Raw genomic sequence first — 26058 nt, 5'->3', positions numbered from 1 at the left:
TGAGCTTTGTCTTCTTGCTGTTTAACTGTAATCCTGCTTTGGCACTTTTTCCTTTAAGCTGCATCAGCAGTTGTTTCAAGTCTTCACTATTGTCTGCTAGTAATGTGGTCTCATCTGCATATCTCAAATTGTTGATGTTCCTTCCACCAGTTTTCACTCCACCTTCATCTAAATCTAATCTCGTTTTCCTTATGACATGTTCTGCGTACAGATTGAACAGATAGGGAGATAGTATACATTCTTGTCTGATACCTTTGCCAATTGGAAACCATTCTGTTTCCCCTTATCCTGTCCTAAAAGTAGCCTTCTGTCCAGAGTACAGGCTGTGTATCAAAACAATCAGATGTGGCACACCCATTTCTTTTGAAACCATCCATAGCTTTTTATGATCCACACAGTCGAAAGCTTTGCTGTAATCTATGAAACACAAGGTGATTTGCTGCTGAAATTCTCTGGTATGCTGCAGTCCAGTAAACATTGTAAATCTGCAGTATGATCTCTGCTGCCTCTTTGTTTTCTGAATCCAGCTTGAACATCTGGCATTTCTTGTTCCATAGATGGTAAGTCTTTGTTATAAAATTTTGAGCATCACTTTGCCTGTATGGGAAATTAATGAGATAGTCTGACACAGAATCATAGAGTTGGAAGGGACCACCAGGGTCATCCACTCCCCGCAAAATACAGGAAATTCACAACTCCCCCCCCCACACCCTCCAGTGACCCCTATTCCATGCCCAGAAAATGGCAAAAAAAAAAAAAAAAAAAACCCTCCAGGATCCATGGCCAATCTGGCCTGGAGGAAAATTCTTTCCTGACCCCAAGGGGCAATCAGCATTACTCTGGGCATGCAAGAAAGGGCCACGAGAGCCGAGCACTGGCTCCATCCCTCCCTGTCCTCCCTCTCACGATCTGCCTAAGTTCACAGAATCAGCCTTGCTGTCAGATGGCCGACTAGCCTCTGCTTAAAAACCTCCAGTTCTTGTTAAGATTTTGATGGACTCCGTTTCTGTAGTTTGACATAGCTCTATGGATATTCCATCTACTCCTGGTGATTTGTTTTTCTCAGTTGCTTTGAGTGCAGCTTTCATTTCACTTTCTAAAATTGCAGGTTCTTCATCAACCTGGTAGAACACCAACATTTTCGGGATGCTTTGTATTATGGGGGCTGTTGGGGGGGGCATACACTAGAGTGTGGTGGTGTCTGGGACCCTGATCATGGCTCCTGCTCTCTCCCCCTCCCTCTCTTTCTGCAGACCCCCTGCATGTCACTCTCACACCAAAGAAGCTGAAAACTGGCATTGGGAGCACGGTCATCCTCTCGTGTGCCCTCTCGGGCTCACCAGAATACACCCTCCGCTGGTATCGCAACACAGAGCAGGTGGTGCCTGATGACTTCATCTCCATCCGTGGCATCAACAACGAGACCCTCCTCATCACGGCCGCTCAGAAGAGCCACTCCGGGGCCTACCAGTGCTTTGCCACCAGGAAGTCCCAGACTGCTCAGGACTTTGCCGTCATTGTGCTGGAGGGTGAGTTGGGCTCCTGGGTGAGGGTATTTATTGTCGGACACAGAAGCAGACCTGGGGGCGGGATGCCTCCCTGTTTGGCTGGCTGGCCGATTCCAGGTTTTCAGCCGCACAAGGTCTCACAAGCCTCCGCCTTGTCAAGAGTGGGATTGTAGGCAGCAGCTAAGTGGAATCTGGGACGGGGAATCAAGAACCAGGCGTGGGGTGGAGGGACAGCAGGCAAAGCCGAGATGGCCCTAAATTGGGAGGTGAGATGGCAGAGACAGCCAGCGATCAACAGCTGAGACCTCGTCCAGCTCTGTGCCAGGAGCGGAGATCCTAAGTGCCACGAGGTTGGCCAGCTGCAGAGTAGCCGGCACCAGCAGGCAGGGCCTTTGACCAGACAAGGTTTCCCTGGCCCTCTCCAGCTGCTTCCTGCTCCATGGAGCCAATGGCTGAGTTTGCGGGGGGGGGGGGGCTTTAGTCCCTGGAACCCCATCGGCTCCGGGGGGGACACATTCTTATGCCAGGACCGCTTGTTCAGATCCCCACGGCACCTTAGCAGACGTCTCCAAGGCCTCTGTGCCTTTTTGCACTCTCCAGTTGAAGCTGCAACCCCCTTTGCATGGGCAGTTTGCAGCGGCCCCTCAGTGAGATGTTCCTCCTCAGCTCCTTCTCAGGGAAGGGCCCCCTCACAATGGTGCAGTTGTTGCTCTTGGCCTGAGTCCCCCCTCCCCAGCGATTCTGGTCAGTGAGACCAAAGGCCCCTCTCTGAGTGAATGCTGGTTGCCCACGCAGCTGCCTGTTGGTGTGTGGACGGAAGCTTCCGGCAGCAAATCACTACTGTTGAAAAGCTTTTTTTCCCCCATCCCCTGCTGGCAAGACTTTGGGGATCAGGCCTTCCTCAGAGCTCCATTGACAAGGAACTGAGAACCTCACCGGGTCAAAGCAGGGTCTTCTCCAGAGTGGCCTCCAGCGGTGGCATTTCCTCCCCTCGAGGGTGGCACACCCCCTTCCTCCATGACCTGTTCATTTTCCTGGGCTTTTCCCATTTGAGTTCACCTGACAGCTTTGGCGCACAAACATTATGCCACTGTTTTGCCTTCCATCTTATTTTATTTTTGTGATTGCTTATTACTGGTTGAAGGGATGCTATTTTTAGTTGTTGTTTCATTGTTATGCGGTGTGGGGAAAAGGCCAAGTGAGTGGATGGTGGGGACCAGGGATGCTGCAGTCTGCCGGTCCTGGCCTCTGGCCCTTGGGGGCGGCGGGGGGGCTTGGCTTGGGATTGCTGGCCCTTGACAGTCCTCCATCGCTTCTCTTGCTGAAGAGGTGTCCGTGGGGGTGGGATGGGACCTGCCTGCTGCCTCATGGCCGCTTCAGCTAAACTTGCTTCTTTCTGTGGGTCTCTGCTAGATGGAACCCCCCGCATCGTTTCCCCCTTCAGCGAGAAGGTGGTGAACCCGGGGGAGCAGTTCTCCCTGATGTGTGCGGCCAAGGGGGCCCCCCCGCCCACCATCACCTGGGCCCTGGACGACGAGCCCATCCAGAGAGATGGCAGCCACCGCACCAACCAGTACACCATGTCGGACGGCACGACCGTGAGCCACATGAACGTGACGAACCCGCAGATCAAGGATGGAGGGGTGTACCGATGTGCCGCGCGGAACTCAGTGGGCAGCGCCGAATACCAAGCGCGCATAAACGTAAGAGGTGCCTGTCTACTTTTCAATCTCAGCAGAGGTTTTTCTTGTGTTGGCTTGGCTTGGGGAGGGCACCCCCGTGGTTGGGGCCGCTGCTGACTCCGCAGCGATGCCGGGAGGCTGGAGTTGGTGCCGGTCTGGGTGCCCGTGAGAGAGACTGGTGTGGTGAATTGGCCAGCGGGGGGGGGGGTGGGGGCGGGGGGGTTGCTTTTTCTCCTGGGTTATCCTGTGAAACTCCACGGACCGAGAGGTCAGAGAATTGACAGAACTGGTAATGTTAAGCTGAATAATCTTGATTCTTCTGGTAGTTAACTTTTTACAAGGTGGTGTATACTTTTATTTTTTATTATTTGTAATATGGAGTAGAAAAGTGTTTACATATTTTTAGAAATAAAAATAAGCACTAGGAAAAAACTTCTCACCTTGAGGAAGGCCGCACATTTTGGGGGAAGGGGGCAGAAGCTCTTTGTCCCTTGGAGTTTTCAGGTGAACGAAGCACGCTGTCTTTGGGGTTCAGCAGAGGCCACCGCTGTGAGCAGCTCTGTGACCAGAGCAGCACCCACAGCCACCGAGGAGAGGGCCGAAGTCCTGCTGATGCCAGCCGACCGCTTCCCGTTTGGTCCCTGCCGCTGGCCTCTCCTGCAGGACGGCAGCCTGCCCTGCCGGGCATCTTCCCCGTCCCTTGTGGGCCGGCCCCTTCCTCCTTCGCACGCGCCACTTGCGTCAACTCAGTGGGCTGCTGCTGCTGCTGCTTCTTGTGCCGAACTGGCTGTCAGAACTGGGAAGACCAGGAGGTGGGGTGGTGGTGGTGGCAGAGGTTCACCACCGCCACCACCACCACCGTGTTGGGAAGAAGTCTGAAGGGCTCCGAAAGCACTCTTCAGTTGGAGGGGGGCGGGCTCTGTTTGGCCTCTAAAGGGCTCATCAAAGCCCCAACTTTCCACTGGTTCGGCAACTGGCGATTTGCCAGGAACGGGAGGGGCGGGAGCTGGTCCTCCCCCCATGCAGTCTTGTGCCATTTCCCCAGGGTCTCTTGGGCCCTCCGATTCCAGGCAGCTTCTGTTGCCTCTTTGGGTGGGACGGCTCAGTTTCCTGTGATGAGCCTCTGGACTGGGAAGGGAGGGGGGCCGTCAGAGATCTCCTCCTCTTCCCTGTATGGGGCGGAGGGCACACTGGGGTGCAGACCTGTATGATGATCAAGCCTCTCCCCACCCCCCACCTCCGCCCCCAGCTTTCTTTTCTCCGGTGATGAGAAGCCCTGGCTCCGCTGTGCTTCTGCTGTCGCTGCCCCTGCTGCTGGAAAGAGGTGCCATTCTGGCCGGCGAGCCGCCTGCTCTTCGGAATTGACCTAGCCTGCCCCTTTCCTCCTTCCCCTCTTTAGGCCCCCCCAGCATCCGTGCAATGAAGAACATCACCGCAGTGGCCGGGCGGGACACCTTCATCAACTGCCGGGTGATCGGCTACCCGTACTACTCCATCAAATGGTACAAGGACGCTCTGCTGCTGCCCGACAACCACCGGCAAGTGGTCTTTGAGAACGGCACCCTCAAGCTGACGGAGGTCCAGAAAGGCATGGACGAAGGAGAGTACCTGTGCAGCGTTCTCATCCAGCCACAGCTCTCCATCAGCCAAAGTGTCCATGTCACTGTGAAAGGTGGGTTAAGGCCAGAGACGACCGCCCAGGCCCAGAACTCTCTCCGGCATCCACCGCTGCTTGAGGCCTCCTCTTCCAGCAGAAGCTGGGCGGTCAGCGTTATCAGCCGGGCCTCCAGTTAGTCAGTTGATGGTGGATGTCTGGAGCAGCCACTCCCAGCCAGGCCAGGCTTGGCCGTGGCCCAGGCCGTTGGGCTTGCGCTTGGCCATAGCAGCCAAAGCCCTCTCTGCTGCCGGAGGCTGGATGGTGGAGTTGGCTTCTCCCAGCTCAGGTGACGACAGAGGCCTCTCCCAGGCATCATTGGGAAGAGGGGGGGCGTGTGCCAGCAAGCACAGTGGCAGAGGCGTTTTCCACCCCCAGGGCATGGCTTCGGGCTTTCCTTCCTCTGCTTTGCATCCAGCCACAGTCTTGAGCTGCCCCTGAGGTGGTGGCACTGCTTGGGATTCAGGGAGCCGCTGGGCCCTTTCCGACAGGCAGGGGGCTGGCTGGGAAGCAGGAGGCCCCTCCCTGGCTCAGCAGTCCCACCTGTGCCCCCCTTCCCCTCCCTGGGCCGCCACCAATCCCAGAGTATCTGTTTCCCATGACATGCAGCGGAGCAGAATGCACAGTGTAAACATGGCATATGAAAAGAGCGAACCCTTGCTCTGATCACCTTTGGCGCTGGTTTTCTATGTGTGCAGCTCTTTAAAAAATCATCCTCTCTGCCTTCCAAGCATGCAGAACATCTTAAAAGCCTCTCCAGCCCATACATTATTCAGGGAACAACAGTCCTCATGAAGGGCAGCGAAGCGTCCCTCCTGTCCTAGAGACTGGCCTGGATTGAGCCCCACTCCAGCATCTCTGGACTTCTGGACTCGCGTCACCCATGGGGACCTGTTGTGGGACACCAGGATGGCAGGCACTGCCTTCTCTTTCGGCATGCCTGGGCAGGAGATGCATGCTGCTGTCTGTGGGCAGACACAAAGAGCCCCCCGGGGCTCGCAAGCATGAGAGCTGCTGGTGGAACCAAGACTCGGCTCCGTCGCTGGGACGTGGTGGCCGCTGCTGTCGCTTGCTGGGGTGCAAGCGGGGTCAGGGGAGCGCAGGGTGTCTTGGGGTTTTTCCTTCTAGCCCCAGGCCGGAATGGCTTTTTGGACCCTGCTGGCTGCACGGGGCATTGTTTGTGTTTGATTTGCATCCCCCCCTTTTCTGATGCTAAGGCTTGGCTTCCCAGGCAGGCGCTCCTGTAGATGCCACTGAGGGCTAGAGTCATTCTCTGGGCCCACGGGGGAAGGCAGGCTCCCTGCCGATTGGCCTGTCTGCTCCATTGAGTCATGGCCAGAAAATAGCTTTCATTATGAGCTTTATGCCTGTTTGCTTTGAGCAGTTTCTGCAGAGAGAGGGAGACGTGGGGTTTCTTTCCCTACGGCCTATTTCCCTGGTTGTAGAACACGGGCAAGGTGCAAATTGTTCCTCCGTAGTCACTTAGAACCTTTCCCCTCCATTGTGGAGACGTGTGCAAAAGTCAAAGAAGGGGGATAATTTCTGTGCCAGTGGTAGCTGAAGAAAGGCCCCTGCCCTTTTCTGCCCGGTGTGTGTGGCCCCTGGCCTCAGGGGGCAGGGGCTGTGTGTGGTCTCTCTGACTTGGAAGGGACTGTTGGGGTGGGTGGGGAGGGGGCTGGGCGAGGCCTTTTCTCCTACCCCCTGGTCATTGGGGGGTCCTGGCACGATGCGTTTGCTGCTCTCCTCGGCAGTGCCTCCCCTGATCCAGCCCTTCGAATTCCCGCCGGCCTCGATCGGGCAGCTCCTCTACATCCCCTGCGTGGTCTCCTCGGGGGATATGCCCATCCGCATCACATGGAGGAAGGATGGGCAGGTGATCATTTCTGGCCCCGGCGTCACCATTGAAAGCAAGGAGTTCATGAGCTCCCTGCAGATCTCCAGCGTCTCTCTCAAGCACAACGGCAACTACACGTGCATCGCCAGCAATGATGCAGCCACTGTCAGCCGTGAGCGGCAGCTCATTGTGCGAGGTAAGGGTGTGGCAGGGGGTGGGCTAGGGTGCTGGACGGGGACCACCAGGGAAGGCCCCCCCCTCCGCCACCTCTACCGAATGAGCTCCCTCCCATGTCCCTGGAAGCCTTCCCGGGGCAGGCTTGGCCGATGGGGCTGCCGGGGAAGACGTGGAAGGAAGCGGGAGCATGGACACATGTGCGCCTGACCCAGGTGGAGCTTTTGAGCTGGGCACGCCGTTCGGTGGGCAAGGACGCCGCTTGGTGAACCTAGTAAAGGGTGAGGCCCACCTGTTCCTTGGGAGGAGGAGGAGGAGGGCAGCCAAGAGTGGCAGGGACGGGGGTGGGGGGTGGGCTTCCGAAACAGCAGAAGCAGGCCCTGGGCCCTTGCTTTTCTTTGAAGGAAAGCGTTTGCACCCTCCCTCAGGCTGGTTGGCCTGCTGTGCGAATGGCATGGGCAGAACTCAGAGGGCAGTTGAGATCCTGCCCTAGAGCACCTCTTTACAAAGCCCAGTTCAGCAGGGGCCCTGAGGTCCGGCAGTCCCACCCTCCGTGGCCAACATCTTTTTGCCACGTGGAAATAGAGGCTCTCCGCCTGCAGACTACAGCCCTTCTGCAGTGGGAAAGCTGCAGGTGTGTGATGACAGCAGCAGCAGCAGCAGCAGATGTAGCCTTTGTGGTCCCAGTGAGGCCTTGAATTCTGAGGGGCTGGGTCAGAGAGGGGAGAGCGCAAGGACGGGGCTGGGGGGAGGTCAGCAAGGGAGGCTTGGGATGATCCGGAGGCAGGCAGCTGTCCCCGGTGCTCACGGCGGTGGCTCTCCTTCTCTCCAGTCCCCCCTCGCTTTGTGGTGCAGCCCAACAATCAGGATGGCATCTATGGGAAGGCAGGAGTGTTGAACTGCTCTGTGGATGGCTACCCTCCTCCAAAGGTCATGTGGAAACATGCAAAAGGTAGGTGGGGGTGCTGCTTAGGTGTTTGGGCAGGTGGGCAGGGGGGTCTTGCCTGTGGGTCAGCTGGCCCCGTCACAGTTTCTTCCCTTTGGCATCCCAAAAGATATTCAGGGACTGTCCTCAATTGGAAACATACCCCTGTAGGCATTCCTCTAAGTGACCAGGGAGGGAATGGCATCAGGGTCCATTTTATATTCAACAGCCCTTTCTGTGCCCAGCAGGGCTGTGGTGGGGTGTGTGTGGAAGAGGTGGAAGAGGTCTCCAAAATCGATAAAAGGTTGCTGAAAGTGGCCTCTTTGTCGGAGGACTGGAAAATGTCACACTGATTTTGAAAAAGGGGTCCAGAAGGGAGTAAGGGAATTACAGGCCAGTTAGCCTAACATCTGTTCCAGGTAAATTAGTAGAAATTGTTATTAAAGAGAGAATTATTAAGCACACCAAGGAACAAATTCTGATGTGGGAAAATCAGCCTGGCTTCCTCCTCAAGAATTCCTCCCTCATCAAGCCCTTGGGAGTCCTTTGAGCAGGTTAACAAGCACATGGATAAGGGCGATCCGATAGGGAAGTGAGCTGTGGGATCCCACAAGGGATCGGTCTTGGGGCCGGTGCTGTATAATCAATCCCTATATGACTTGGGTTTGAGAATGAGCAGCCAAGTTTGCAAATTATTCATGATGGTGCAACCCAAGGCCAACTTGAAAAGAGCTATGGGAGGATCTCTCTAAATAAGAGGCGTGGGCTGCAACATGGCCCGTGCAGTTCAGCATAGGTAAGTGTAAGGTGATACACACTGGAGCAAGAAATCCTCACTTTAAAATATGCTGATGGGGTCTTAACTGGCTGAGACTGAGGCTGAGAGATCTTGGTGTCATAGTGAGAAGCTTGATGCAAATGTCAACTTACTGTACGGCGGCAGTGAAGGAAGGCAAACTCCATGCTGAAGATTATTAGGAAAGGGACTGAAAATAAAACGGTCCGCACTTTAATGCCCTTGTATAGATCTCTATAGGGAATGTGGCACAGTATAGCCTGATTTCATCAGATCTTGTAAGCTAAGCAGGGTCTGTACTTGGAAGGGAGACCACCAAAGAAGGCTCTGCCGTGAAAGGCAATGGCAAACCATCTCTGCTTCTCACTTGTCTTGAAAACTCCTTGCTGCATTTGCCAGAAGTTGGCTGCGATTTGATGGCACTTTACACACACACATATATAGATCTCTATGGTGTGGCCTCATTTGGATTGCTGCGTACAGTTCTGGTGGCCTTGTCTCAAAAATGATTAATGCCAAAGAGGGCTACCAAGGTGATCAAGGGGTTGGAGCACCTTTAAGGAAAGTCTGGCGAGGCTGGGACTTTTCGCATGAACACATGAAGTTGCCTAAAACTGAATCAGACCCCCCACCCCCCCGCCCGGTCTGTTGAAGTCAGTCTTGTCTACTCAGAGTACGGTGTTCAGTTTAGGGCACCACAATTTAAGAAAGATGTAGACAAGCTGGAACGTGTCCAGAGGAGGGCAACGAAGATGGTGAGGGGTCTGGAGATGAAAGGTTGAAGGAGCTGGGTATGTTTAGCCTGAAGAGGAGAAGACTGAGAGGGGATATAATAACCATGCTCAAGTACCTGAGGGGCTGTCACATGGAGGAGGGTGCCGAGTTGTTTTCTGTTGCCCCAGAAGATCGGACCAGAACCAACGGGTTGAAATTAAATCCAAAGAGTTTCCGTCTAGACATTAGGAAGAATTTTCTAACAGAGCAGTTCCTCAGTGGAACAGGCTTCCTCGGGAGGTGGTGAGCTCTCCTTCCCTGGAGGTTTTTAAGAAGAGGTTAGATGTCCATCTGTCAGCAATGCTGATTCTGTGACCTTAGGCAGATGATGAGAGGGAGGGCATCTTGGCCATCTTCCGGTCACTGGGGTGTGTGTGGGGGGGAAGTAGTTGTGAATTTCCTGCATTGTGCAGGGGGTTGGACTTGATGAGCCTGGTGGTACCTTTCAACTCTGATTCTATGACTGGCAGCGGCTTTCCAGGGTCTCAGGCAGAGATCTTTCACGTCACCTTCTGCCTAGTCCATTTAACTGGAGATGCTGGGGATTGAACCTGGGACCTTCTGCATGCCAAGCAGATGCCACAGCCCCTGCGTGCCACAGCCCCTCCCATTTTCAGGCCAGAGAAAAAATGCCTAGGGTGAAACATGATATGGGTTTATAAAATTATGCATGGGGTGGAGGAAGTCGATAAAGGGAGCTTTTTTCTTCCACTCCCATAATACAAGTAACTCAGGGGAACCCAATGAAATCGTTGTGAAATAGGTTCAGGACACACAAAAGGAAATACTTCTTTCTTCAATGAGTAGTGGAACTGTGGTGAGGTACTGCCAGGTGAGGTACTGATGGCCACAAGCACAGATGGCCACAAGCACAGATGGACTAGCTGGACCCTCACTGGTCTGACCCAGCAGGGCGGGCGGTACGCTCAGCTAGAGCTTGTGGTTGTATAAGCTGGAAGACCATGAGAGGATCTTGGAAGGCTTTAAGAGGGGAGTGGACATGTTCATGGAGGAAAGGGGTATTCATGGCTACTAGTTAAAATGGATACTGGTCATGATGCATACCTATTCTCTCCAGGATCAGAGGAGCATGCCTATTATCTTGGGTGCTGTGGAACACAGACAGGATGGTGCTGCTGCAGTCGTCTTGTTTGGGGGCTTCCTAGAGGCACCTGGTTGGCCACTGTGTGAGCAGACTGTTGGACTTGATGGGCCTTGGCCTGATCCAGCAGGGCCTTTCTTATGTTCTCATGATCCTGGCACTGGGGGCTTTCTTGGGTGTTTGGGTTGGCCAGAAACATTTAAGGGCTGTTAAATGTGTTTCCCGCACAGGCAGTGGAAATCCCCAGCAGTACCATCCTGTCCCCCTCACTGGCCGCATCCAGATCCTACCGAACAGTTCCCTGCTCATTCGGCATGTTTTGGAAGAGGACATTGGCTACTATCTGTGCCAGGCAAGCAACGGAGTCGGGACAGACATCAGCAAGTCCATGTTCCTGACTGTGAAGAGTGAGTACCCCTTGGCGAGCGGTCTCTAGGGTGAAGGAAGTCCGCCTGCCAGATTGTCCACGCCTCTTCTGTCATGGGTGGGGCCTCTGTTGCCGGCAGCGGGTCTGGGTGCCAGGCTTCCCCTCTGGGCAGCTCCACCGGTGCTGCCTAGGCGTCGGAGATGGTGCCTGGCAGGGGGAAGTCTGTCAGCAGGAGTCCCGCTCGCCAGTCCCTGTGCAGGCCCCCAGCGTTTCTGGCAGCCAGCCCCCTCCTCCTCACTGGCCCTGCGTGTGTGGGCAGGTTCGGTGCTGTCGTGCCCGTCTTGTCAGGTCCCCGGTGCTTCCTGCCGTCTCCTCTGCATCCCGTGTGCAGAGGCTCCTGGCCGTCGGTTGGTCGATGTGCAAGGAGCGGAGAGCTGGATTGATTTCTGTTCCCGTGGGGACCTGATTCCCTCACACTATCAAAAAACACTTTGTCCTTAATAAAAGCAGGCAATCAATCTACATCGTAGTGGTAGTGGAGAGAGGCGGCAAGGAAGCGGTCTTGCTAATTCGGCACACAGCGGCTGGGAAGTGTTGTTAGACACCTTGTCAGTTAGCGGGTTCTGCTTGGGCCGCAGAATAGATCGTTTCCAGCTGCAGCAAGAAGCCTCCACTCAGAAGGCTGGCTGGAATTTTTGTTGCAAGCTGAAGACACAGATGGAGCTCGAGGGGTGGGTTGTGAGACCCAGGCCAGACGCCTCTCTGTATCCCCCCGGGGGGGTGGGGGGTGGAGGAGCATCTTCCCTCCTGACTTCCACTAGAGTGGTTGCCCGTCTCTGCTGCCAAGCTCTTTCCCACCGGATGTTTCCTGGGGTTTTCGGAGGAGGCGGGCCAGAGCTGGGGTAGTGAAGCAACCTGCAAAAATGACCATGGAGGCATCTGACCAGGAGGCTCAGATTTTTGCGAGTCCCCTGCCCATGAGAGGCTTGGACCGTGCCTGCCGTGGGATCAGTCCCGGCTCACTCTGCACTCTGAGGGAGGCTTCTGGGGGGCAGGGGTAGGAAAACACTTCTGTGGGGTTCTGTTCAGTATGAAGAATCCCACTTGGGCGACGAAAATAACTTCTGCAGCTTATGGAGGTGTGAATTTACTTCCCCCATTTATTCTGGTTCCAGTTTTCTCAGGAATGAGGGAAGGACAGGAGAGGGTGGAGGGCAAGAGAAAGAAAGAGCCATTGGGGGGGGGGAAGGAGGAAAACAACCACCACTACCAGACCGTAGACGCTCCGGCTCCTGCTTTCTCTGGTTGCCTTTTCCCCTCCCTCCCACATCCATCTTGCTTTAAGACCAATGAGTCTAAATTAATACTGCTTCATTCATTTAGATATTTCTATCCTGCTCTTCTCCCCGGTGGGGACCAAAGCAGCCAACAACATCAGTGTCCCCTCCTCCATTTTATCTTCCCCACAACCACCCTGTGAGGTTGGTTAGGCTGAGAGGGAGTGAGGGACCCAGGGTCACCCAGCAAACTTCCATGGCAGAGTGGGCGTTGGCTGCCGGGTGCCGCCTGTGTGCCGCCATCAGGCTGTGTGCTTGCTTGGGGGGGGGGCTGCTTTTGTGGGGGAGGGCCCCCTGCTGCGGAGGCCTTTTGTGGATCCTGGCCAGAGTCTGCCCAGCCCAGCGTGGGTTGCAAGAGAACGTGTGCCTTTTCTAACAGGGCAAGGAAGGTTCTGCGGAGGGTGGTCACGGTTCTTCACTATCTATGGCCACCAGGATTGGGAGTGTTTTCATATGCTTCGTGCAGCATAAAGATCCTTTTGTCTGGATCCTCAGAATGCCAGGCCTACCATCCTCAGCCCGTTCTTCAATAGGATAATGATCAGAAGCTTTAATGGGTGGTTCTGGGATCTGAGGGTGATCCGTTCAGCAGCCACGCAACTGGGTGAAATCCCTCTTCTCTGCTCCAAATTTAGTGTGGAGGAAACTGACCAATACCATCTCTTATGAAATCTGCTGTAGTGCTGATGGGAATTGAGCCTGTTCATTCCCCCCATTTAAGCTTCCATGGTGAGGCAGTAAGGAATATTCTATATGCCGTAATAAGGTGTATTCCATATGACTCCTGAAAGCTCATCCTCTGAACATTGTGTTGGCCTCTCAGGTGCTCCTGAACTTCAGGCTGGCTGTTCCGGTGCAGCCCAGCATGGCCGCCCTCTGGGACTACCCTTCATGCTTTGAAATGGGATAATTCCTCCCCCCCCACACACACACACAAGTAGTAGGCAAATTTATCTATTTAATGGATTTTAAGAGTATCGTTGCATTAATTAAAAATGTAATGGCCTGATCATTCTAATGTTGGTCATGGAAGTCAGATTTATGGGTGATTTATGGGTTAAAAGTCATATGACAGATTGCTTCAAAACCTGAGTAGAAAGGCCAGGGCAGGAGTGGTCCTGTTCAACCCCTCCCTTTCAGGGTAATTTAGCAGATGGCGGAGAGGTATTTGGAGTAACTGAGAGGAATGCCCTTGGCCACGTAATCAGGAACCAGGAGATTAGGCTGGCCAGACGGGGCCACCTGGGCAGAGGGGTCTTTCTGGGCTGGCTCAGTCCATCTGGCCGCCTGATTGGCGGCTGCCCTGAGCTTCAGAGGAGCAGGAGCAGTGAAGGAAAGCTGCTTTGCCCGAGTGCCAACTGGGCGGGCTGGGGGGGGGAGGGGGATGAAGATTCCTCCCGGAGGCCAGGCAGGAGTCTGCGGCAAGGCAGCGTTTCAGCACCATGGACAGTGGCCCGGCGGCCTGGCGGAGGCGGATGCTGCCCAGGTGTCAGGCTTCAGCAAATACACAGCTTTTCAGGCAATAGACCTTCAATCCAGGCAGGGCAGCGATTCAAAGATTTATTTCAGAAAGTCAGTGATTTCAGTAAGAGCTGGAATACATGACTGGGGGAGAGTGGATACATTTATAGGGCCTACACAATAGGGTTACAGGAACAAAGAGACAATGTATTGGTTTCCTGCCGGTAACAACTTAAGTAAAACTGAAACAGAAACAATTATGAACAATCAGTGGAGGAGATGGCCGAGCTCTCGGCTTTGTGCGCGGGACCCAATATCAGATCGGAGATTTACACGGGCGGATCCCAATACAATTGTAAATCCCTGGCCGGAGCTCGTGTGCAAAACGGGGGGGGGGGAGGAGTGCACGGAGAACTCCATTTTGTTTGCGGGGAAACCATCTTGTTTGAGCACAGAGCTGTCAGAAGCCCTATCTGACACCAGGTTGGCCAGGGACCGCCTGGACTCTCCTGCTTCATGTTGCAGGCAGCAGAACACATGGCTGTTGCCAGGATGGCCGTAGGGCCAGCCCCCATGGCCCCCTTGGCCCCCTGTGCCTGCTCTCTCTCCCCCTCCAGATGGCAGGTGTGGGGCTGGGCAGGGTGTGCTGGCTGGCGCTACACTGCAAGCAGCCCTGATTGCTTCCAGGCAACTTGAATTAATCTCATACTTCAGGTGAAATGCAGTTAATCAGTGTAGACAAGAAGCTGAAATGGGTGCAATCAAATTAACATCACTGAGCCGGCACTTCAGAGACCCGCGCACACGCATGCAGCCCCCGCCACCGCCCTTTCCCTTCCTCGGTGGCTGTTTCCATTTTTCTGCAGCTCCAGCCAGGCGTGGCAGAGCGCTCTCAGCTGTGCTCAGGATTGAAGGAACACCCAGAGCTGCGACAATTGCCTTTGTAACTCTCTTATCACAACCCACCAAATGGGATCAACCTCTTGTCTGTGTCGTGTTAACACTGTAAAGAAAGGGAAAGCCTGAAAGGCGGACAGTGTTTTGCTTGGTGGCGGCCGTGAACAGAAGCACCCTGGCTCGCGGGAGTGGGGGGAGGGCCCAGCCCCTCTCGCTACGGGGCTCTCTGCGCGGAGTCCTGGTGCCCAGCTCTTCCCAAAAGCAAGCCACGAAAGAATGCCCGTGGGCAACTCAGCAGGGCCTTTATTGGTCCTTGGGGGTCTCACTTGCCAACCCCCTGGCACAATTTTCGCCAGTCTCTCCTAGGAGGTCCCAGGCCTGTCTTGTTGGAGGCAAAGGTGTGCTTAGGGTGGCCCAGGAGGCGGCCTGCCAGGTGCCATAGCTGTTGCAGCACAGCCAGGAGAAACAGGATGGAGGGAGCAGAAGAGGGTGAGGGATGCCCCTGCGTACGCCTCCACCCATGGCTGCCCGCTGCCTTCCTGAGCAAAGCAGGCCCTTGAGAGGGGCTGGCTGGAGTGGCTGTGCCTGTGGAGCAGGGAGCATTTCCTGGCTGTCTCCCAGGACTGGTCTGTTCACAGGGATCCCCGACCAACACTCTCTCCCACCAGTGGTGGCTGAGACGCTTCTGCTGATGTTTGTCTTCAGTGCCTGAACACCCGCCTGCTACGACACACGCCCCCGCATCCCACGCCCAGATCCCTCCCTCATGGCTCATGCGCCCTCGTCTTGTACGCCTCTTTCCTTCCTTCCGTCTCCTGCATCTGTCTCTCCTCCTCTGCATGCATGCGCTCGCTGTCTCTCTCTCTTTTTCAACATGCACAAAATGTTCTTGCTATTTAGAAAGCTGCCATCCTTTGCACTGTCAGAGCTTGCTCTCTGCAGTCCTTGCCAAGGGACTGGGTGGGCTCTGCTCTCAGGGGAGTGCTTTCCTGTCGCTCTCCGTAGTCCTTGGTGTCACTCAGAGGGACAGACGGGTCCCTTGCTGGCTTCACTGCCTCTGCTCCCCACCTTTGTTAGGCTCTGTGCCCTCTTCTATGCAGGGTGGGGTGGCAGGCTGTGGCTTCAGGGCAGCCGGCTGCCCAGCACACTCCCGGGTGTGTTGGCAACCTGCAGGCGGGAGTCAGCGGACAGCCCGGCCCTCCCGAACTGCTAATTGAATTATATGGGCCACGGGAAACTGAGGCTGCTGCTGCTGCTGCTGCTCATTAAGCCCTCCTGTGCCCCATTAGAACACCGTGTTTTGCCTTTGTGGAGAGCCATGGCCATCTATTACTGCACAGTTTGCATACGCCTTGCATTTTCCAACCCCTGCCCCCTGAGCATACGTCGCTATGTGCTGTCTGCTGGTTGGGAGGGTGGCAGCCCTGCCGGAGAACCTCCCCTCCAGCTGCCGAGCTGAGCCCCCGCTTCCACAGCCTGGACGGGGCTCTGGTGTCCGGCTGTGCTGCCTAGTGGGCCAGCACAGGAGTAGGAGGCTGTTTCACCCGTCTGTGGTGGGGTGCGGCCTGGCCGACAGAGCGTGTGACAGGCAGTTCCGGGCGCGGAGGCAGGGTGCTGGGAGTAGAGGCAGGAAGCAATGGGAAGCAGCCACTGAGGGCCAAGGCTGGGACCATGGACGAAACGGAGCTTGGCTACTGCCAGAGGCCACCTGGTCCCTAGACAGCTAGCGGCTGGCTGCCCCTTTGCAGGGACCGGGTGGGGGGGCACCCCCTCCCTGTTTGGCTAGCCTAAGGGCATGTCTGCCCCAAAGACAAGCAGTGAGTGGAGTTCAGGAAGGGCCTGGAGAGGGGAGTAGCTGAGCCATGTTGCTGTGCCCACTGCTGGGCAGCCACCGTCCATGGGCTGGGTTGGCCATGGGCCCTGTCTTCCAGGCCTTGGGCTAGTGGGCAGCTGCCCTTGGCCAGTGGCATCCTGGTGGGCACATCTGGGATCCCCAGTCTTCAGCTGAGCCTTTATTTCATTTCGTCGGAGGCCTGTTAGCATCGTTGCTTGCAGGAGGCATGGTCCAGGTACCACCTTTCTGTGCTCTGCCAGCTTCAGAGAGGCTGGCCAGCATCTCCAGGATTGCTCAGAGGGTCAGGGTGGGGCTGGAGAAGCTCCCCCACACCTGGAGAAAGTCCCCCCTCTCACCCGATGCCCCAGACCTCAGCAGGCCAGGCCAGGCAGGCACTTGGGGAGGGCTCGTTCCCTCCCCCCCCCGTGAGAAACACACCACTGGCTCACCAGGGGGTTGCCCTCATGGGTGAACCTGCCCTGGTCCGTTTGGGGTTTGAGGTGGGTTTTCAGCACGTGGGAGTTTTCCCCCTCAGGGTTGCTTCTTCCCTTGGTGTGCTGAGATTCTTGCTTAGGCTGTCTCTGTGGTACCTGCAACATGCTTTGGCCTGAGAGGGCTGCGAGCCTAAAATGCTACTTGGGAAGCATCACACCTGGCGGAGCTTTTGCATCCAGATGCGAACTCGGACCCGTGTCCCGCATTGCCAGTGTGGGCACAGCCACCTCTGTTTGGAACTGAAAAATCTCTGTCCTCGTTCAGAAACTCGCCTGGCCCTTAGAAGGACCTTGGGAGCCAGTCAAGCTGCTGGTCACAGCAGCAGCAGCCATCGGCCCGCTTGCTTTCCCTCCAAACGAACGGCTGCTCTTCCATCCCAGGTCAGAGCTGTCGGCAGCTGCTCTGTGCCGGACTCGGCAGTTTAGGATACCTGGGTGGGTCTTTCTCTCTCCCTCAGCACCTGCAGAAAGATGCTCCATGAGAATGCCTCCTCCCCTCCAGGGGCTGCATCTGCCAAAGGTCTCTTGGCCTTGCAGCTGTTTGGTCAGGCCAGTAAAGGGGCCTTCTGAACAGCTGTGCATGCGGGAGGGGGAGTGCTTGGCCCTCTGCCTCTCCAGGGGACTCTCCCAGGAGGGACGGAGCCAGCTAGAGAGCCTCCCTGGCCATGCCGTTCCCCTCCCCTCGTCTGCTCAATCTCCAGCATCATCACTGCAAGGCCTGGCTGGTTGCCGCCTCAGTATTCTGCCCAGGTTCCTCAGAGTGGATTATGCAAATCTCTGATGGAAAAATATTCCACGGCACAGCCTTGAGAGTGTAAAACCGTAGTCAATAATTCATCTGGGCCTGTCTCTATTGCTGCGGCTTTTTCTTCATTATAACCTCTGCCTGGTTACTTGTCTTTCACTTTTTATTGTATATCCGGGTGTAATACTATGCATTATAAAATTTATCTGCCTCGTTACTTTATGATCTAAGTTGTGTAGTGCAAGGAAATGTCTCCACTTCTGGCTGCCATGGCCAGCGCTGCTGAGGCAAACACATTTGGCTAGAACTGGTGGAGACGTTCCGTGCAAAGCCACGAAGGGACACCCCCTCCCTCGTCTCCTCCCCTCTGACATGCAGGCCTGCTCTGCCCCGCTCCTCCTCGGCTGGGAATGGAAATGAGATTGAAGTCGTAGAAATGTATTTGCAGGTGTCTGCAGGCAATCTGCAGGCGCATTCTTGGCGCTCGGCACTCATGTTTATATTACAGCAAAACAGAAGTAATTTACATTTGCAGGAGACTTCACACTGTGTGTGTGTGTGTGTGTGTGTGTGTGTGTGTGTGTGTGTGTGAGAAAGACCAGGGCAGAGACGGGGAGGCTCTGCCTGAGCCCCATGATGTCCACATGGGGTGCCAGCCTAATACTGACCGTTGGAGGGAAGCTAACCCTGGCCGTTTGGGAGCTAGATGGGCCTTTGGAGCCAGAAGTCGGGGGGGGGGGATCGGTTCCCGCTAGTCCCTGCATAGAAGAAACCGAGCACATGTCAGGATAATGGTGTTCTGATGGAGCTGAATGCAGATAGCCAGTTGGAGGATATGGCACCACTGAGCAGGGAGTGAGTCCTGGTCCCTAGTGCACCCACAGTTAGTAGACCTCAAACTGCAGGCCAGGTGGGGGCGTCACCTTCAGACTCTGGCCAGGAGCTCACAGCACTGGGCAGGGGGACCATTTGTCCAGTGCCTGTTCGGCTTCCTTCTGCCTTAATTCATGAGAGCCAGGTGTCACAATAAAAGGGAGCGGCTTGTGACTCTAGGCTCGGGCATCCCTGACCAGACGTTTTCCGCTCAGCAAAGGGTCCCCTGCCGACCAGAGACCCTTGGTCCACCAACTCCCACCAGGAAGCGAGAAATCGCTCCAGAGGTACCTGCAACATCTTAAGGGCCCCTGGAACAATCTCCCGCTTCCTGAAAAGGAAACATCCGCTACACCATCAAGGGCCTTACACAGTCTGGGACCCTCGTATCTTCGGGACCGCCTCTCCTGGTATACCCCCCAAAGGACATTAAGATCGTCGGACGAAAATTTACTGGTGGTCCCTGGCCCTAAGAGCGTACGGCTGCCCTCGACAAGAGCAAGGGCTTTTTCGGCCCTGGCTCCGGCCTGGTGGAATGGCTCTGCTTGGTGACATCAGGGCTCGCGGGACCCGAACGTTTTCCGCAGGGCCTGCAAGACGGAGCTATTCCGCCAGGCCTACAGTTGAGGGCAGCCACCTGTATTTGCTCATATTATTTATATCATCTACTGGCCTCCCCCCCCTTTTCCCCTTGGTGGGAACAACAAATAGCAAAGGGTTGCCACCTGTACAGTTCCCTACAGCTTTTAGACTTGTGGGCCACCATGTTAGGTTTTTAGAATTTTATTGATGGTTTTATTATGGATTTTACTGTATATGTATATTGTATATTGTTGTATTTTTAAAACGATGTTACCCACCTTAAGCCGGCTTGCTGGGGAGGGTGGGTTATAAGTCAAATAAACAAATAAACAAACAAATAAATGAAGGGACGTACCTGAGGGAGGCAGGGGAACGATTGCTGAGTGGTGCTCCGCGTCCTGCAGGTGGGCTCGAAGGGCTCTTTCCCGGCGTGCCTCCTTTGCTCCTGCGGGCAGGGGCCCTTGCCAGGCTCTTCCTTGGCCCTCTCTCTGCTGCACCGTGCCCTCCAGCTTCCACCGTGCTGCTTCTTTCTGTGCAGTTCCTGCCATGGTCACTTCTCACCCCAACACCACCATCGCCATCAAGGGGCAGGCCAAGGAGCTGAATTGCACGGCGCGGGGCGAACGGCCCATCATCATCCGCTGGGAGAAAGGGGACACTGTGATCGACCCTGACCGAAACATCCGCTACACCATCACCACCAAGGACAGCGGGGACGAGGTCATCTCCACGCTCAAGGTGAGCATGGGCCACTGAGTGGTGTGTGGGAGGGGGCGGCCTGTTCGTGTAGGACCCCTCCTGTGGCCTGGTGTGAACTCCAGAGTGGCTCCCTAGACCCTAGCCTGCAAACCCCGTACAAGGCACAGAAGGGCCTTGCTTGACAGATGGGTCAGGGAACTGGGCCACCTCTGCGGGGAGAGCAGCCTTCTCTCGGGAGAGGGGCTGGCCGGGGCGGGGGGGGGGGAGGGCTTAGCTTTATTGCCTTGGATTTTGAAAAGTCTGAAGGCCTACCCTGCAATGATGCTTATGAGATGGTGTCTTTTTCTTAGCTCAAGCCAGCCGACCGCGGGGACTCCGTTTTCTTCTCGTGCCATGCCATCAACTCCTATGGGGAAGACAGAGGTCTCATCCAGCTCACTGTCCAAGGTACTAGAGGCTCTAGTGGCTGAGCGCAGCCTTTGGGCCCTGGTGGGGGTGCTTGCGTTGCATGTGGCTTTTCTGGAGGCTTTCCCAAGAGCATCCATGGGGAAATGGTGGGGGCTGCTTTCCACTCAGGTTCATCCTTTGCTTTCCTCCCAAACGAGAACGTGAAGAGATAGCAAAGCTAACTTGCAGGCCTTTACGAACATTTTTCAAACAAGAAACACATCGAGTACCGTATGGTTTCTGCTTTCCTGTTGATGGGCTGTGTCTGTGGACAGTTCAAAGAGAATAAAACCACTGTTCAAATTCCCCTTCTGGATCAGGCAGAAGGTCTGCCCAGTCCAGCATTTGGTCTCCATCTGGCCAGGAGAAGCTCCATGTGGCCAGGAGAAGCTCCAAAGCAGGAGAAGACTCTTGACAGCTGCTGCCCCCCTGCTGCCCGCCCCGCCCCCATTATCCGGTGCACAGCAGGCTGCTGCCTCTTACCAGAGCGCTGGCACCAGGAGCCAAACATTGAGAGAGCTTCTGTAAATGCATCTTGTTTTTTAAAAAGGCATTTTTAGCCCCCAGTTGCAATGGCCAGCGTGCCGCCATGCGGCTAGAAGCCCCCTCCACCATTGCTCCTGCCCCCCACCAGGCAGCTCCTCCTCAGTGCCCCTGCCCCACACGCATCTCCCTCTGCAACCTCCGCAGTCTCCAAGATCCTGCACTGCCTCCATTTGTCTTTGCCATTTGGCCCTATACCGAGAGAGCACAAAAGAAACGGGTGCTCATCCAGCTTTTCCCTGGTTTTGATCCCACTGAAGTACCCACAAAGGTCTGTGCCTTACTGGACCTGGGGAAGGGGGTCTTTTCCCCCTCAGTTCTGTGGCCTAGGCCAGGGGCTGCCAGGGTGCTGCCTGTGCTTTCATCTGCCCTCTCGGAGAGTCAGGCAAGCCTCATGAGTGATTGGTGTGGCTCTTTCTGACCCCACCCCCTGCTTCTTGTCCCAGAGCCCCCAGACCCTCCTGAGCTGGAGATCCGGGAGGTAAAAGCCCGCAGTATGAATTTGCGCTGGACACAGCGGTTCGATGGCAACAGCATCATTACTGGCTTTGACATTGAGTACAAGAACAAGACTGGTGAGTGGGGCGGAGCCCGAGCTTGGGGGGGACAGGGCCTGTGGGGGGGGGCTGCCTCTTTCCCTGCCCACATGCTTAGCCAGCACCCAGCGTCTTTCAAAGTGCTTCCCCGAACCGCTCTGGAAGGATCTGCTCATTTCCCCTGTGCTGTGAGGCTTAGAAGGAGCAGTGTGCCTGGGCCCGTGTAGTAAGCAGATGGATGAGGCTTGGTTTTAGCTGGGGGCTTGCTGACTCGAGGTGTTGCCACACACTTCAGAGGGGCAGCCACATTAGCCTGTTGCAGCAAAACCAAAAGTCTAGTGGCGTGTTTTTCTTCTACCAGAAGCTTTACTGGACCAGGACCCCACATCCCCAGCAGCCATCAGGTTACCAGACTAGAGAATTGCAGGAATGCTGGGGATGTAACACAACTTGATTTCAGAAAAGCTTTTGACTGAGACTTCCATGACATGCTATTGAGCAAACTGGTTAAATGGGGAGAAGATGCCAGTAAGGCGAGGTAGATTCACAGCTGGTTGGAGAAGAATCAGCGCTCGACGCTTATCAACAGCATTTCCCATCAACCTGGAAGGAGGGTCTCTCCAGGATGTTGCAGGGCTCAGTCTTGGCCTTAGTTCTCTTCGATGGCTGCAGCTCTCCAGGGTCTCAGGTGGAGATCTTTCACGTCCCCTGTGGTCTGATCTTTTTTTTAAACTGCAGATGCCTGGGATTGAACCTGGGACTTTTGGTATGTGCTGCGCTGAGTCACAGCCCCTTCCCTAAGCTTCCAGTCCTGTTAATAGAAGTACTGCTGCACTTTCCCATTAAAGAGGTATTTGATAGGCCCCTGGGTGTATGACCCATGGAGGCTGCCATTATTCCCACCACCTTCTTCCCACTGTGCCCCCTTGTGCCCCAGCGGTTCCCAACCCTGCAGGACGCTCCAACAAGAGCAAGCGAACGGCCTCAATCGCATGGCCAAAGACAACATTTTTCTCCCCTCCCCTCTTAGCAACCAGGACTGGGAAGCTTGCCCAAGGGGTTCTGTCATAGATTTGGGGGTGGGGTGGAGTTTTGATCGTGTGAGCGTGGGCTACTTGGAACTGCTGCCTGGTTAAAGTGTCAGGTGGGCACCCGTGTTGCTCTGCAGCAGGAGAGCACCTGATGGAGGGGACTTTGACACTCAAAAGCTGGCTGGTCCTGGACTTGACCCTTGCTCTTCTGTCTGGTGAAACCAAGGGGAGGAGAGGGGAGGAGGCAGTGCCCAGGCCTCAGGGAGGGATTCCACAGAGATCTGCACGGGGACTGGGCCTGTTTGATTTGCTCACAATGGATCTGGAATCAGGGAGAAGTGGGGAAGCAGCGAAGTTTTCAGGCGACACCTCATGTTTCAGGGTTGTGAGCACTGGAGTTAATGGTGAAGAACTCTTGGAGGATTTCTCCCGTTGGGGTGGGCGAGCGGGCAGAGGAGGCTCAGGCCAAGCCGCTGTGCAGGGAAGCTCCCTGGGGCAAGAAAGCCCCCCCCTTCACATGTTCAGTGTTGGCTGTGAACTGACCAGAGGGAGGGAGAGGCTAGGGTCACGGATCGCCGCATGACAATACCAGCTCCGTGTGCAGCAGCAGCAGCAGTGAGAAAAGGGCTGTACGGGGTCCCTGGTGTGGCTAGTCTTGGAATACAGTGTACAGTTTTTGTTGCCTCCTATCAGAATAGATCCCGTAGAGGTACTGAAAAAGGCAGCCGTAAAAAGAGCCGCCTTTTCCAGCCTCAGAGCCCTGGTCAATCTAGCCCAGAGCCCTCTTCCATTCAAGGGCTGAAAGAGTTGCCCCGGGGAGCCAACAAGTAAGGACCGGAGGCCGAGGCCCTTCGCACTGTTATTCAGAGGTATTGCTTCCTCTGCATATTGGGGGGGGGGGAGGGAGGGCTTCCTTTACTTGCCCTGGCTACTGACAAAGCTTCTCCTCCGCAAACCTCTCTGCTCCCTCTTAAAACCAGTGTGGGTAAGTGTCGGGTGATGCACATTGGAACAAAAAATCCCCGCTTCAAGTACAGGCTGCTGAGGCCTGAATTTGCTGAGACTGAGAAGGAAAAAGATCTTGGGGCCAGCTCAGTGGCCAGTAGACCAGCTCAGTGGAAGCGTCGACCCCGTGTGGTGCAACGGTGACGAAGGCAAAGGCTGTGTTGGGGATTATTAGGAAAGGTGTTGAAAATAAAATGGCTGTTACTGTATCGCCCCATGTATAGATCTGTCCCGATCGATCCAGATCGACTTGGGCCGGGGCCTTCCTCTCCCGGCCTCTTGTCCGCAAGGTGAGAGGAGGGCGGGGCTGGCTCACTTGAGCAGGCTTCTGCAAAGGACTGCACGGGGGGGACTTTGGACCCTCCAAAGCAGGGGTCCCCGACCTTTTTGAGCCTGTGGCCGCATCGGCATTCCTAACACAGCGTGGTGGGCGCAGCAACAAAATGGCCACCACAAAACAGCTGCCGCAGGTTGGCGGAGCCGGGCACAGGGGGGTTGCCTCCGCTTAGCTTCGGCCACACGGGGCCGACCCTCGCACTGTGCTGGCAGCTGCTGCCAAAGCAACATTTCAAAAAATCTGCATGGCCAGTCAGATCCCCAGCAGTCACCCTTGCTGGGGGGAAGCCCCACCTGGCCCCACCCCCGCTCCCTAAAAATACTTGAGGGGTGCCAGAAAAGGTGTCAGCAGGCACCATGGGGGCCAAGGAACACCCAAGTTGGGGGGGGGGGGAAACCCTGACTTAGCTGAAGACCAGGTGGGCAGTTTTTTTTTTTTGTTTTTTTTTACCATGGGCATCACATTGGGGACCCCTGCTGCAAAGTCTTCCATTTGGATGGTTATGTTTGGTGTCTGGGGTTTCTGCTCATCACAGGGAAGGATGAAGAGCTTTGCTGGGAGTTCTTCGGCCGCCTTGAGGCCAGGGAGGTTCTCTCCCCCCGCCTCTGCCTTCTCTCAAAGCCACACGTGGCCCTTTCTGGGCCCTTTTGTGGCCTCAGGGGGCTCCTCCTCCCCCGTCCATCCGTCCGTCTGTCCGTGAGTGGAGGCTGAGCTGGGCAGGCCTTTCTCGCCCTTCTAGACTCCTGGGACTTCAAGCAGTCCACGCGCAACATCTCCCCGACCATCAACCAGGCCAACATCGTCGACCTCCACCCCGCCTCTGTCTACAGCATCCGCATGTACTCCTTCAACAAGATCGGCCGCAGCCAGCCCAGCAAAGAACTCACCGTCAGCACGGAGGAAGCAGGTGCGTGCCCTCCGACCTCCGGTCTTGCAAGCTTCGTTTCCCCCGCCCCCGCCCGTGTCTGCTCGCAAGGCACCTGGTTCGGCACATATGACGGCGCCAGGGAGAGGAGCCTGAACACTGATGGGTTGATTTAAAACATTTCTGTGCCCCCTGCCCATCAAATAGGGCCCCAAGAACATCACACATTAAAACAGTTCATTTAAAATAAAGCATATGGATGGGGAATCCAATAAAAATGTATTCACCAGGGTGAAGGCCAATAACAGAAATTCGGGGTATGCCAAACAGAACAAAAATATGCCAAACAGAACAGAATGCAAGAATAGAGGAAGAACGCTGTGGGGAGGGAGTTTCAAAATTTTTGGCGCCATGACAGAGAAGGCCCTTTCGCAGGTTGCCACCTGTGTTGCCTCAGATGGCAGGGGTGTGTGTGCATTTGAAGCAGGGCCTCCGAAGATGGCCAGAGGGGCAGCAGTTGGGAAGTCCCTGTCCTTGGCCCTGGGTGAAGCGCAGAGACTTGTCAAGGGGTGAAAAGGGGCACGCGCTGGGCCCAGGGACCTGGCACCTGTGAGCAGGCTTCTTCAACATACTTTTTCTGCCTTAAGAATGCTAGGGAATGAAGGTCTGGACATCCGCACCAGTTCATGAGTAAAAGTTAAAAACAATATTTTCAATATTGACTGTTGTTGTTGTTGTTTTTCATGTATAGCCCACCTTTCTCCCTGGGACACAAAGCAGGTTACAAGTACGGATTACAAGATATGATAACATTTGAATCTCACAGCAAAGATTCCTCGTATGACAAAATGGCCAGGATTTAAAAAAAGCATGAAAAATAACAGCTGTAACATTAAGAGTAGAAACATCGCAAGCAGCATTTAAAACTGTAGCACAGTTTTACATAATCTGAAAATAAGCAGAAAACCCCAAGGCCCTGTAACCAGGGAAGGCAGGGTGGTGGTTGCCCAGGGCTTGGCCAAACAGGTCAGACGGTGCCTGGCACCGAAAAGGTGGCCAAGGCGGGGCCACGCAGGCATCCCTTGTGAGGGAGTTCCATACAAGGGGAGTGACCGCAAACACCCGCCCTCCCCAAGACTGGCATAGACTCCTGCCCCTTGGGGGATGCCCTCTGGGTCGCAAGGTCAGTCATCTGCTGTTTGCCTACAGAAACATTCAGGAAGAAAGCTCCGTGGCTCTGTTCCTCTTGAGCTTAGCTGGATATGTTCCCTGTGCAGCCTGGCTAGCTATGTTCTGGCCCAGAAGCCTTAGGCTGTCCATATTCCTCTGCTAAAGAGCTTTTTGGGTTGAGAGGTTGGGGTTGGGGTTAAGCAAGCCGGGCGGTTTTTCGTGCCCTTTCAGGCTTCTCAACCCTTCACCTCTCTGTGTCCCCAGTCCTGCCCAGTCCTGCGCTGGGCCCGGCAAGGTCCGCTATGAAGCTCAGCTGTAATGGGGGGGGGGGGAGGCAGGCCCCAAGGCCCTCCCTTGGAACATCTGGCTCCAGGATGGAGAAGAAT

General features: G+C 55.3%; 1 protein-coding gene across 1 annotated transcript in view; it reads left to right on the top strand.

The window, feature by feature from the left end:
* The window catches only part of DSCAML1 (DS cell adhesion molecule like 1), a 161259-nt gene that overhangs the window by 93563 nt on the left and 41638 nt on the right, over positions 1–26058 (top strand). Inside the window, exons 5-14 of the mRNA XM_056860252.1 lie at positions 1254–1529; positions 2922–3218; positions 4590–4862; positions 6596–6874; positions 7685–7804; positions 10680–10856; positions 19578–19777; positions 20089–20185; positions 21175–21303; positions 24377–24544. Coding sequence (XP_056716230.1) covers positions 1254–1529; positions 2922–3218; positions 4590–4862; positions 6596–6874; positions 7685–7804; positions 10680–10856; positions 19578–19777; positions 20089–20185; positions 21175–21303; positions 24377–24544 — 2016 coding nt within the window. The remainder of the gene's footprint in view (positions 1–1253; positions 1530–2921; positions 3219–4589; positions 4863–6595; positions 6875–7684; positions 7805–10679; positions 10857–19577; positions 19778–20088; positions 20186–21174; positions 21304–24376; positions 24545–26058) is intronic.

The sequence above is a fragment of the Euleptes europaea genome, chromosome 14, assembly GCF_029931775.1.
Source record: "Euleptes europaea isolate rEulEur1 chromosome 14, rEulEur1.hap1, whole genome shotgun sequence".
In the NCBI taxonomy this organism is placed as follows: Eukaryota; Metazoa; Chordata; class Lepidosauria; order Squamata; family Sphaerodactylidae; genus Euleptes; species Euleptes europaea.
The sequence above is the reverse complement of the archived record's forward strand: the minus strand, read 5'-3'. Positions and strand labels throughout refer to the sequence as shown.